Source organism: Mugil cephalus, chromosome 19 (genome assembly GCF_022458985.1).
Source record: "Mugil cephalus isolate CIBA_MC_2020 chromosome 19, CIBA_Mcephalus_1.1, whole genome shotgun sequence".
NCBI classification, from domain to species: domain Eukaryota; kingdom Metazoa; phylum Chordata; class Actinopteri; order Mugiliformes; family Mugilidae; genus Mugil; species Mugil cephalus.
Window position 1 is genome coordinate 14,165,603 of NC_061788.1, and position 14,156 is coordinate 14,179,758.

At 41.8% G+C, this 14,156-nt stretch overlaps 1 protein-coding gene across 2 annotated transcripts in view; it reads left to right on the forward strand.

The window, feature by feature from the left end:
- Window positions 1-3,150: 3,150 nt before the first annotated feature.
- The window catches only part of trabd2a (TraB domain containing 2A), a 59,141-nt gene continuing 48,135 nt past the window's right edge, over window positions 3,151-14,156 (forward strand). The window contains exons 1-3 of one of the 2 annotated variants that reach the window (XM_047568959.1): window positions 3,151-3,472; window positions 3,593-3,899; window positions 4,887-5,447. In XM_047568959.1, the coding sequence (XP_047424915.1) occupies window positions 3,795-3,899; window positions 4,887-5,447 (666 nt within the window). In that variant the 5' untranslated portion in view covers window positions 3,151-3,472; window positions 3,593-3,794. Of the gene's footprint in view, window positions 3,900-4,886; window positions 5,448-14,156 lie in introns of both variants that reach the window. The other variant, XM_047568960.1, reaches the window with a different exon arrangement.

Consider the following 14,156-nt stretch of genomic DNA (forward strand, 5'->3'; position numbering starts at 1 on the left):
AACCCAATACCAAAATATTATGGTACCAAAAAACTGATATAGCAGTACTATTTATTATAATGTAAGACTGTAACTGTTGACCACACACCTCAAACCTACCTTGCAAAAAGTATGTCGTAGTCACATCTTAAAAAGAAGACACAGCAGAACTTAATTCCTGTGGTAGAGACTCCAGACATGCCTTGTGTTATTATTCTTTCCTAAATCGGCTTAATCAGAAACCGACATTACGCCTTTATCCTTACATCTCTAAAAAGCGTTTCTCGGCATTTGCACTTTTCAACCGACAAATACTTGTCACAGGCGGAGCGAGAAGGACGGAGCGCGTTGTGCGAGCCGCTTGACAAGATCAAATGCACCCACCACCCAGTCTTAATAAAACGAAGCATATGTGGCCATTTCCATATTGCAAAATCCTTTTGAAGGTTTTCTTTAAAGTGGCAGAATCAGATGTTTGCTCAGGATCTCTCAGAAGACCCCGGTTCTGTTTGATCTTCACAAACCGAGCCACTTTAAAGTGGAAATGTACAGATGTACTGCAGTATCAGTAGTGACGGGGGGTCACTGAAGTCCATTACAGGCTTCAAACAGACTCTCTTTCATAAAAGAGTGGGGCTGCATTAAAATGTTGGAAGGGAATGGGCTACAGATCATTTAGATTTTTTAACTGTCACATTTTTATTATGGCTATATGTGATTCAATGGCCATTATGCTTACTCTAGAAGTTATATATGATATGATTATCTCCACTGTTTTATATGTGATATTTAAAATTGAAATAGTGGAATGCCGGCCAAATCTTTAGTTAACTTGGACTTAAAGACTCTTTTTACAATTACGTTTCAATATTTAGGCTATAACTTTATTATTTTTTTAATGCATAAAAATCAGCCCATTTGAAAAAAACGTATGTGTTGAATAATTTTAAACTATATAGTTATATTGTTCAGATACGTGGTAGTTTTTGGTGGAAAAACTTCTTCGAGGAGTCATGAGACCCAGATTTCACCCCGATCCCATTTAAAGAACTAAAATACGACTTAATAACCAGAAATGATAAGAGAAGCAGCACAGGTCTTAAATCAGAAATATCGTACGCACCACTACACAGAGCTGGAGGGGATGATAGAGCGAGCCTGTGTCGGACAGTGCGGACATAAAGAAACAGGTGCGCGTGTAGATGGAGTTCTTTTAATCTCCATATAGATGCACAGCACATGAAAAGAGATCAACGTGAACACATGCACGCGCGCACATTTGTTTGTCTTCTTTCATTGTGATCTGTCAGCAGCTTGGATGAATTAGCTGGAGATAGGAGCACTTCAAAGCTGCATATGGTAGATGGTTCACATTACGACCCACATTCAGACAATAACAGAACAAGACAGATGCAGTGAGTTTTTACACCGAATCATTTCTCAAAATACACCAAATCCATCCAGAATAAGAAACTGAACATTTGAATTATACTGCCTAATTTAATAGAAACCAAGTGTGTTTTATGTGTGTTTGGAGATGTGCGGCTATTGGAGGATCTTCTAGAGGCTTGGTGTGATCAGTGCTTCCTTCTCAGTCAATCAATCCACTAGTTTTACACCTGGATATACCAGGCAGAGAATTCATTCTCCCCAGTAAAAATGTGAGATAAATAATAAATAAATCCCAATAGCTTTGTTCAGCTTTCCCACTAAAAAACACACTCATCATCATTAATGTCCTGTGTTATTTGATCGTTTTTTTATTTGCACTAGGGACGAATTGTAATGTAATGTTTGACTCAGCAAAGCTTTCTGGAAGGCTTTGGATGCCAGTCAGCTTAACCAGCCGCCCAGGCACTGCTGTTAAAAACCAATGAGGCAGATCCTCCACAGTCTCCTGGTAAGTCCTTCTCTGCTCTCTGTTCTTCTCACTCTTTCTTCTTCTTCTTTTTTTTGGTTTTTGGTCCCTCTTTCTCTGCATGTCCACACCGAAATGTCACAGCAGGCAAACATAGTTTTATCCACTAGGAGGAGCTTTAACGGGCCTTTTGCAAAGTTGGATTGCACTGCAGCCACAAGTGCACACAGAGGGACAGAAACTCTGCAGATTATTCATCCATAGACTACGCACATGGCCGTGTAGATGTATTCTACACACATTTAATCGTTTAATTTTCCCTGTCAAAATGATCAGTTAACCAATGTCATGTTAACAACCCGTGACATTTAAATCAGATTTCTGCAACCACTGATCTTGAGATATTGTCCAGATTTTTCCAACCTGCTCTATTTGTCTGCAAACAGCAGCCGGACGAAGAAAAGAAAAAAAAAAAACCCTTAGCGTCAACAAACCGTTTTGTATTGACTCAGACGTCTGACAACATCAACATGTGTTCGCTGCCCTCATGTGAACCAGGACTTTGACCGTAAAGAGCACAGAATCAGAGCGCACAGATCGGCCTCCGGGACGCAAATTAACCAAAAGGCCCCAAAACGGCGCACGGACGCATTGTAAAGCTGTATATACGGAGAGCTTATATTCATCACACAATAATAATAATAATAATAATAATAATAATATGCAGGGCATATATTTAGCCTTATTCTCTACATGCACCATTCGTCATCATCGCGGAGGCACGAGTTTAATGCGATCGTCCCAGCTGCTGCATGGCTCCTCGTGACAAAAGTGGGGTTCTGTGGTTTCCACGTCTGTGCCCAGATACAACCCTGTTATTGCAGGTTTTCTCATGTTAATGTCCCCAGTTTGTAAGGCATTAAGTACGAGGGAACGATAATCTATCCACGGGATCTCCACTAGCACCCTTGATTGTCTTCAGGCCTCCTGTAGCGCGACAACAAGAGACCTCATCAGTCTAAATGAAAATTAAAAGAAAAAAAAAGAGGGGGGAATGATGAAGCTATTACTTAAAATATGGATAAATATTAGTACTGGTTGTTGATTTTATTCTTGTAAGTCTGAATGGTCTGCACATAAACAAAGTTGATGTTTAATCAGATTGCTCCTGTGTGTGCGTACGTGTGTGTGTGTGTGTGTGTGAGAGAGAGAGTGGATTGACTGGGGGTGGAGGGGGTTATGCAGGCAGCCCAGGGGGTAGGTAGTGGAGTTGCCCAACAGAGATGCTCTCACACACTCGCGCTGCAGAGAGAGAAGGCGAGGGCTGCGCACGAACAGCGCGGACTTGTCAGGGGGGCGAGAAGAGCGGCGCGCAGAGAACTTTTAAAACTTTTCCCTGGAAAGTGCAACACGCTGGTGCAGCCTGCTCACCCAAACCAGCCGAACGACGGGAGCACGGTTTTCGCTCTAGTGCAACCCCGTGCACTTGTGTTGTTTTTAGTTATTTATTTTTGGTTTCAGGTGCTGACGCGGCGTGGACCTGTTGGTTCAATTTTCCCCTGCGACTTTTGGATAAACTCGCTCCAAGTTTCCAGATAGGAAAAAAAAAGAAAGAGGAGAGGGGAGAAGAAGAAGGTGTGGATAAATCCGCCTGACCAGCCGTCAGAGGATGATGTGACCCTGTGTAAACTCCAGTGACCACCTCTCTCTCTTTTTCTGTCTCTCCCTTTCTCCCCCTCTCAAACACACGTGAAGGAGCGGCGCTGCGTCCAGGAGGCTCCAGTCAACATGACTCTGTCCGGCGGTTTGTCGGATACTTGTCAGCTCGTTTTACGCGACCGCATGGAGCCGGAGCTGTGGAAGTAGGACTTAATCCACGCTTTCTGGGGAATAGCTACTGGAACGCGTTGCTGTGAAGAGAACGCAGGCTGCCGTGCACCGTTTGGAGAGAGCTACGATGCGGGGCACTTTGGGCGCATTCATTCAGTCCTGTCTCATACTGTTGGTCCGAGCAGACCAGTGGAGGCTGAAGGAGTCCACCAACTGCGAGTTACACAGGAAAGTAAGTAATTATATATATAAAAAATGAATTGGTTTATTGCTCTTCTTAAGTGTTGCAGAAGTAGATACGTCCACTGTGCATCTTCTATGTAGTTCTTAAAGTTGTGAGTCAGCTCTAAAATGTCATTTGATGCATGTCATAGTTTTTTGCATCAGGAAAAAACAGCTGGAACAGCGTTTCCTCGTAGCACTGTCTGATATTTAACCGGTTTTTCATTTTGTGTTCTAAAGTCTTGGTATATATTTGTTAAATCTGCAGTTTTAGTTTGTTTAATCCATTAAGTCTTTAGTTCATACAGTCTGCCACCCCCCCCCCCCCCCCCCCCCACCCCCAAACGAATTAAAAGAATAACCATATTTTAATTATCAACATTAGTTTTGTGTATTGGCATTGTGTCCACATCCTTACACAACGTACACACAAAAGTCTGTTTTCAGACTGAAAATCAAACCATCAACTTTATTTTGCACGTGAATGAGGCTTCTTCACTCCCGTCTGACTGATTAGCTTTGAGTCTCTCTTTCTTTGATTAGTTTTATATTGACTTGTCACTCTGGGAGCCTCGACAGTCGCACGGACCATTTAAAGTCAACAGCAACAGGAAGGCAAAAACGTTGCAGGCAACAGCCCATAGTCTGACAATCACTGACATGTGTATTGTTTGTTTGGCACTTGGGTTCTAAGTGCCCTGTTAATAAGTCATTATCAGTCTGTTAGGGATCTGTCTAATAAACAGCCTCCCTGGGACAAAGAGGTGGTTGGTGTCAGACAGGCCTGGTGTCGGCTGATGTAATATTGACGGCATGAAACAACTTCAGATTCGCCCCTTTCTTACACCCTTCCATGTGCTTCTTAGATACCGAATAAGATGTCACTTTGGGCAACTGTTCATCACGTATAAAATCCATCAGATTTTACTTATTATTCAGTGCTAAATATAACGGTTAGTCCTGGTCCTTCTAAATCCTTCTATTCTTTTTCTCCCAGCAAACTGACCTAAACTCCTTTCTGTGGACGATCAAACGGGACCCCCCCTCGTATTTCTACGGTACAATCCACGTTCCCTACACACGTGTTTGGGACTTCATCCCTGAAAATTCCAAGCTGGCCTTCCAGGAGAGCAACATTGTCTACTTCGAGCTGGACCTTACAGACCCTTACACCATATCAGCCCTGACCAGCTGCCAGCTGCTCCCTCAAGGTGAGAACCTGCAGGACGTCCTGCCCAGAGACATCTACAGGAGGCTTAAGAGACACCTCGAGTACGTGAAGCTCATGATGCCTTCGTGGATGACGCCGGATCAGAGAGGAAAGGGACTCTATGCAGACTACCTGTTCAACGCCATCGCCGGGAACTGGGAGAGGAAACGCCCCGTCTGGGTGATGCTGATGGTGAACTCGCTAACCGAGGCAGATATTAAGACGCGAGGGGTGCCGGTGTTGGATCTGTACTTGGCCCAGGAGGCGGAGAGGATGAGGAAGAGGACGGGGGCCGTCGAGAAGGTGGAGGAACAATGCCATCCACTCAACGGGCTCAACTTCTCTCAGGTGAGTTTGGAACTTTACCGACTGGAGCTTGGGCTCCCGATTTATATCAGTGGCTTCTGTTGACATATCAGTGGCCTAAGACCAAAAATACAGCATCTGGATTTATAATTCTTTCAGTCTTGAAATCTAAAGGCTGGATCTCCTAAAGTTTGCTGTGGAGTGTCTTGACATTCTTGCATTAGTGAAATCACCTGAAGAGATTGCTTTTTGACATGTAAGTAGGCATAAAAGGATACTTTGGTTTCTTTGAAGTGAGGTTGTTTGAGCTTCTGTCCATAGTGTATTATCTACTGTATGTGGTTGCAGTTTGCAGAAGCAGATAAAAAGTATCAGAACCAAAGCCAAGAAATAAACTGCTGTGGAATAACATATTTTAGACATATATAACAAGACTGACCTAACAGAATCAACATTAATTTACTGTATGTTATATTTAGAGTATCATCACTACAGACACCAGACTCCAAACAAAAATCAGCCTTTTTTATCTTAGTTACTTTGTTTGCGTTATCATGAGACATGTGTCGCGTAAAGACATTAATCCAAACTCCAAACTCACACAGAACCCTCTCAGCCTTCTCCATATTCTTTTTCTTTTTTTCCGCAAAAGGCTGTTTCTAAACACTGCACGAAGAGCTGTTTAGAGAACAATGAGCAGCATTACATTTCATTACAGAAACAAAATGTAGCAATTAGCTAAAAAAACGCTCTGGATGTCTTTCGGCGTTTAGCGGGCTGTTTGGTTTGCTTTGTGAGAAAAATAAGTGGTTCAGTGAGGGGATGCAGAGGCATGCAATTACGTTCAGCAGAGCCGCTCGGACACACGGAGCTCACTGAGTGCTTATGACGGCGTGTAAGTGATGTTTGCGAGGTCTCTATCTGTACACAATAACAGTAATCCTACAGCAGGGACTTCTGTTTTGGACAAGTTGACCGCGACAAGTTGAACACAATGGTATGTTTTTTGTGTTTTTTTTTTTTTCGTTATAAGGCTGATGCATTGTGGCAATGCAGTTTCCTAAACCTTAGGCTATATTTATAACTTACACAAAGCCTGAAAAGTTGAGAAATTATGTGTAGCAACACCTTTTTTGTTACCTTACACAGTGTGATATTTTACATTTGGAAAAAGAGTGCTGATTTAGATTGGTTCTCTTGCATAACATTATGACCGCCTTCTTAATGCTGTGACTCATCAGAGAATGGACATGGGTCTTATGAGAGTGTCGTGTGGTGTCTGGAAAGAGGATGCTGTTAGTGGGGGTCTTTGGGTCCTATGGGTTGAGAGGAGGGGTCTCCTCTTGATCACTTTGGGATCTAGTGAATTTGGAGGCCAGGTCAACATTTTGTGCTGTTTTTCTTTTTTTTTTTTTGCGTGGTGGGTGACTGGTCTGGTTTAGGTGGGCGCTACACGTCTAAGTAACATCCACATGAATCCCAGGTCCAAAAGTTTCCCAGAAGAACATAGAATTATCACAAAATGGCCATTGTTATCCACTTCTCCTGTCAGCTGCTCATTGGTGTATACTGTATACTGTATGTAGATGGATACAATGTCAACCAAGTGCTCGTTTGATGCGCATGGTGGTGTGTGGTGGCTATGGCTGTTCCCCTCTTGGCAATGGGTAAATAGGTGGAACCTAGGGTTAGGGCACCAAAGCAAACAACTGTTTTTTTTATACCAGGCAGAAAACATGTATTGTTTTTTGTTTTTTTTGTCTTTAAAATTACGGATTGACTCACTTTTGGAGCCATGCCTAAGCGGCCATTGGAGGAACTCCAGCTCGTCTTTCAGCCCCGGAGGTTGCTGCGTGGTTCCGTAATGGATAACTCAGATCAGCAGATGTGAGCACTGCGCAGTGACACCTTCCTCCCTTCCTCTGAACAGCATCGGTTGCGAGCCACGTACGCTACAGATGAAGTGGCGCTACGTGATTCAGCCGGTGGCTTCGCGCTTAGGAACTTTTACGGCCTCTTTCAATAAACTAAACGTCAAATCTGACCCGAAGATGCTTTTTATCCCCAAAAATCACGTGCGCTTGAGACACCCAGATGTGTGGTACAGATGACATAGACCAGATTTATAGAGCCGCGGCCTTTCCCTCTTTTTCCCACAGCTCAGTGGAGAAAGGTGCGGTGTTAATAATCAGCTGTGCAAACATTCAGACGCTTTGCTTCTCGACGTCCTTTGTTATTAAAGAGAAATGGATCCTAATGACTCAAGTCTGAAATCACCAGAAAAAAAGGGACCTTGTTCCTCAGACTTGTGCTCTTAAGTCTCCTTGTCTGCCCGCCTGTCTGTCTGCCCGTGCCCCTCGGTGACCCTTTCAGTATTACAAACATGTCTCAAAGGCGGCAGTCACTATGAAATCATGTTGCATATTATTGAGGAATTTCTGTTAATACTACTCGGGAGCTAAAGGGATTACACTTGACCATTTAGCCTAACACCCAGAAGCTTAAAGTGGTGTTATTTTAAAGCAGGCCCCACGGACTATAATTCTCAGCCCAAACCACCCTACAGCACTTTTATTAGCATTCTCTGCAAGAATCTGGGTTGTCAATAATCACACACTGCATATAATCTGTCAGACACAAAATTAATGACGGTTCTCGCCACTTGTTTGCTTAGGCAGTGAAGTAGAAATCATTTTCCCATGGCAGCGTTTATGTCCTTATAAACACGCGGAGTTACAGTTAACAATTATCACGAGTGCCGATTTTTTTTCCCCCCTCTCTGACTGAGATGATCAAATTGGGCTTGGAAAGAAGACTTTCCCGTGTTGTTTTAAATAATTGTATAATTTTATGCGATTAAGACGCAGCCGTAATTTGAAACAGCAAACTTGATATCTTCACGATTGTTTAATGTTCAGGTTGTTTTTCCAAGAGGTGAATGCTTGCAGTGCAGTAAAAATATTTTGCATGACTGAAAATCATTTTAGAAATCTTGCACAATGTTTGAACATGTGGAAAGGGTTTCTTTTTACGATGTTTCTAGGTGTGAAACCTTGTAAGTGTGAGGCACGTGAAAACCGCTGCGCAGATGTGTCTGAAGAAGCTGAAAGTTGAATTTTGGATGGGCTTACCTTTATTTTGGGACTTTGAACCAACTTTCTTCTAGATGCATGACCAAACAGTTCTGAGCTTTTAAGCAACATGATTTTTTGGCAGAATTGTCTTGCTACTATGTTTTAAAAGACTCTTGGAGGCAGGGACATTTAGTTTTGTATCCTTTGGTCACTCTTTGGCAAAGTAGAGTCACATCACATGGTGGATTAGTCGAGATTTACTCATTGTACCCCCCAAAGCTGATCAGCGGGTACGCTAACAGGTCCTGCATTGTGGATTAATTGTGGCATGGTCGTAATTCCATATAATTCCAAATCATTTCTGTAAAGATGCAAATGTGGCATCTTTTTGTGTTGGGTGTGCTTGACTTCAGTGCTGGAGATGGCAGTCTACATGATGTTTCTTTGGTTTCTTTCAGCTACCATTTTCTCAAGACAACTAAAAAGGTTTATTGATCTAAAGAAGGTGGCCAACACAGTGTTTTTGTTGTTTAGACACTGAATTGTTGTTATGGCTCTTAGGGTTAGGGTTAGAGACAGTGTTTGGCTGAAACTCGGTGAGCCAATATATCTTCAAATAGAAGAAACCTGCCATCATCATGGCTTTTGTTGAATTAAGTCCACAAATCCTCCATGCGGTTCAGTAATGAATTCTAGTGTCCTGAGAACAACCCCTATCCTAACACTGAACCAAAACAGCACGCAGCTTGGCACTCCATAATTTCCACACTTGGTTTCAATCTAATCAGCAGCAGCAGCTCGACGGACGCCTCCTGAAAGCAGCCCGTCTAATATCGCAGCAGAGCTTCTGTTTTGTTTTCGCTGTTTTGCCTTGTAGTTGAAAAGGGCAATTCCATTTAAAGTCTTTTTAGCTCAACTCGAGTGTGAGATGTCCAGATAGAGTGTGATGAGTGAGATACACGCTTGGTGAAACAATGGTGCCGCCTCAGCCGCCACTCTTGACTGAAGGAGATGTTTAATCGGGCTACAAATAGAGAAGCACATTTATGGTTTGTAATAGTCTCTGCAGTGTTTTCACTGGCCATTTGCGTCTGGCATGAAGCGGCTCTTACAGCAAAATGAAAATATTTTATGTAGTGAAGCAGTGAAAAGTCCTCTCCTAACGCCTTTGTTAAGGGCAAACCGACAATTACATCACTTTTAACAGGTCAAGTATTCACACAGAAGGTCTTGCAAAAATACACCCTCCCTGTGACAGTTCGACTATAATATATCGTATAATCACAATAATGTTATTCATGCGTTTCATGTAAAAGCAGGATTTCATGGTCGTAGTTGATTGAGTTGGAGCTCATCTTGAACGTTTGTTTTTGTGTAGGACTGCAGCTAATGCTTATTTTCTTAAAGACTTAGTGAGAAAGTCGTTATCAGCGTAGTAGTGATTAATCGTTAGTTTAACTTCTTGTTTTGTGTGCAAATATCTTAAATTAGTCAAAGAAGCACTCAGAGAAGTGAAGTTGAAGTACAAAGTGCAATATTTCCCTCTCAGTGGAGGAATATAGTGTGCTATGAACATTTTTCAGGCCAAACTGATGGAGAGATTAAGTAGGGACCCCCTACCTATTATGTGTTCTATATTAAACTCTATTTATAAAAATGCATTATTAATATCATTTTGCATTCAATATGAATCTATCCTTTATCCATTTCATAAAGTATGTTGGATTCAAGATTATGTGTATTGAAAGAAATTTAAATTTGTCGGGTGAGCGCGCCATTTGCAGGATCTTTGTCACGAACTGTATTGAAAACCGATCCCAAAGAAGCTTGAAGTGTATAGGCTTCGACTTCATGTTTTTTATTTTACATCCACGGTGCACAGTTTAAATGGATCAGGATATTTTGTAATCTCAGCAAGGTGTTTTAAGTGTTGTCCAGCTTCCATTTGATTCTTCCTGGACGGTGTCTGACTGGTGTTGTCCTGAAACAAACTGGGACTGATCAAATCCATCACATCTGAGCCGTGCAGAGTAAAGTATGGAGATAATGGTGCGCATTGTTTGACATGCTTTCCTCAAAATGTTTGACAGCATTATAGTAACACGAATGACTGACTAACAGTTTCTCAAATCTTTAACCTGGACCTCAATGTCTTGGCTGTTGATGTCCTCAAATGACCTTTTGGAAAAGTGGAAAATCTTTCTCTTGTTTCTTGGTTAATCTGCTGAGTATCTGCATAGCTTAATGCATTTTTTAAAAAAAAGCCCTTTTCCTTCCAAGTGTCCATTTTTGAGTTTGCCCGTCAATATAAATTAAGCCCATTTAGCTCATTATTTTCAAACCACAATCAATTATGCTTTCTTTTTGTCGGTCCTCTAATCTGGCTAAGCATGACTGCTCTTATTCTCACACGGTGCCCCCCCCCCCCCTATCTTTTGAAGAGCGAGCTCAGCCTTGCCCATTACATGCACTAAGTGAGCTTGTTGAGGAAAACAATAGCGGCATGAAGGCCGGCTTTCTCTGTCACTGTTGTTGGAAACCCACGGGACATTCCACACCTCAGTGGAGCAGACCTGCTAATGAAAGTGTTGTTTCTTTCCTCCCATCACTGGGAGTAATGGTGCATGGAGATGGTGATGAATGCAGGTCTCAGTGTAACCGTCTATGAGAACAGAGAAGGAATGTTTAAAGCCCATTCATGAGCAGAAGAACAAGGAGACCGAGAGATGCAGACTGAGATCAGTAGAAGAGCCATTAAGGAAGGAAGGCGTGACTCCATCTCCATTAAAGGTATCGCGACGTTACCTCTGTTTGACAACCTTGTAAGGCCAGTTGTGGTATTTTCCTTTAACGTGAACTCGCTGGCCACAGAGTTTTTTTGGGGTCTGTGAGTTTAACAAGGAAGAAATCCAAACATTTCGAATGGCGGAGAAAGTCAAAGTTGTCAAACAAGTTGTTTTCTTGTTTGATGCAATTCATATGCAATTCGTTTTTTGTCTGACTTTCCGTTCTACCCTCTCTTCCCTCCCTTTAGAGGATCTCTTTCTTAGCCGAAGGAGAAGCATAAGATATCAGAGATATTCCACTAACTGAAACCAAACGTGTTTTTGCCTTATGGAAAGCCGAGCATGAATTATCATATCTTCCTGCCTGTTTGTAATTTTGAGTCCTGTCGCATCAGTTGTTGCGCATATCCTAAGTAACACATGTTAAGATTTAGGTACAATATTTGAAGAAATCGTCTTGACCTCTGGGTCAGGAAATATTTTCTGCGCTCAGGGAATGAGGTCTGCTCTCAATTACAACAAACAGGCACAACTCTCTCTTGGTTTGAGGTGGTAAACTTTGGTAGTAACCCGAGTACAGTTTGTTTTTGGCTCAGCACATTTGTGGGATAATGTTAGGATCAGCACTCAAGTCTGAGGTGTACGTACGAGCAGGAGACTCGCTCTGTATCAAAATTCACTGGACACATTCATTGAGCGGCCGCCGTCACCAAGTGTGAGTATCTCAAAACTCCCACATCCTGTGTTGTCCTGGTCATAATGGCTGCTAAGTGTGTTGGTTATGTAAATTCTATAAAAAAAAAGTGAAAGTACACACACGCTGCAGACAGTACAATGGCCATCCTTATTTTCCAGCCCTGCATGGGCAGTGCTTTGGGCGAGCTGCCACTGATTTCCAGGGTTTGCCCACAATGGAAAATCTTTCTCAATCCCCTTTGTAGTAAGTATAAATGGCAAATGAGAACGATGATATGAGGTATGTGCGCGAAATAAAATATTGTGCTAAGTTGTTTAGCCTAGCACAATGACTGAAAACCAACAGAAAAGGCTAGTTTTTCTCTGTCCTAAGGTCAACACATGTAGTAAACCTCACAAATTAAAGCTTTAGTAACTATATTTGTTATCCATGTCAATCTGAACCAAAAAATAATAATAAATAAATAAATACATGCCAATACAACAATGTGGTTAAAGAAGGGCTTTGGGATGCACTGTCGCTAGGCTAATTTTATGCTAATTTTATGGCTATTAGCAGAATACTGGTGTCCCTGTAAACGTGTAGTGACTGTTGGAGGTTAGTCCTTCACATGAACCTTATTAAAATCATATTTTATCCTTTGTTACTCTATGAACAAACAACATCCAATCATGAATTTTCATGTAAATGTGTGAATTTAATTGCGTTGTTCGTTTTTTTTTTTGTTACTTTTGGGCCAGGCCATTGTCCCCCGTTTCCTGGCAAGAAAGCAACTATGTGTATTGCCCAACATATTGAACAACACCTTTAAACTTTCTCAATGCTAGTTTTGTCTCTCTGCCAGAACATATGCTGGCATGATGACAGTAGTACACGGCATTACACAGGCAGCCAATCTGATTAGATCTCATTTGTCCTACAGGAAAGAACCATAGCCACACGGCCCGTTGATTCAGTGAGCATCAGCGTGGAATAGCCTGGAGTGATGAAATGTACAGATGTGTACTCACATGGATAGACGGCCAAAGAGAGGACAAGTACAACAATCAATCTTAACCTGTGCTCAAATTTATTAAGCTCATTAAGTTATTCTTTAAGTGGAGGTTTAAAGCTCTGCCAAGTAGTCGTCTTGGCTTAAAGGATATTCATTTGTTACTGGGACAAATAATGAATCCAGTGGACATTTTTAAGTAAGTGATAAACCAGTAATGCCAAGGAAATGTCACCGTGTGAGATATTAAAAAGAAACAAGTTGTGCAATTTCTTAAAACCAGAAAGAGGAGAAGTGGATTAAGTGCATACATTCACATCTTGCAGTGCAGCTGCACGTTTATTCTTGCTGGTATTGCAGGAAGTGATTTGTATTCATATTTATGGTACTCACTTGTGTTTTTCATCCCTAAATAGTTCATAAAATTACGTATTATTTTGCCTCACTCTGCTTTGATCATGGGGAGTAAACTTTCCATGTATAATCACAGAACGGGGCGTATTTGTCCGGTGTGTATTTGTTCATTTAATTGCTCGCGTCTGTTTATTATTGTTTGTTTGTGCGTGTGCATGTGTGCGTTTGAATATTTCCATGCACGTGTGCACTTCTGTGCTTGTTTGCAAGAGTTCATGTTTGAGTATGAATGAGGGACTGTATACGCATGTTTACGAGCATATACAGCTCTACGGTTGAATTTCCAACATGTCCTCACAGCTCGCTTTGACTCCCAGGTTTCATGTCACACTGAGGTGCTTGATTTCCTCCCGACTGTTGACCAAACAGTCCCATATTAGATGTCTGGCTTTTCCTCAGACATTATCTGTCCATCCGTCTGGAAACATGACACCGGAGACTGTGATTAAGAGCTTCTGTCCCTTTTCTCCCAATAGCTTTATAAATAGTAAATGAAGCATAAAGTCTGTCAACATGTCCAGGAAAATTAATGCAGCTGGCAAAAAAAAGAAAGGAAAAAGAATATGTTCATCAGTCTGAACTGTTTACATGTTTACATGTTTACATGCACAGCTTGATCAAAAATGCTCTAAATTCGACTTTCTCAATTGTCCCAGTTTACATGCAACAGACAAAATCAAATAATTGATGGGAACATATCCTTCTCCTCCACACTAGGTGGCGATATGTGTGTTTTTAGTAGGTTAATACAGCCCCCTTTCCGGTTGACCTATTACATCATATAAGAAA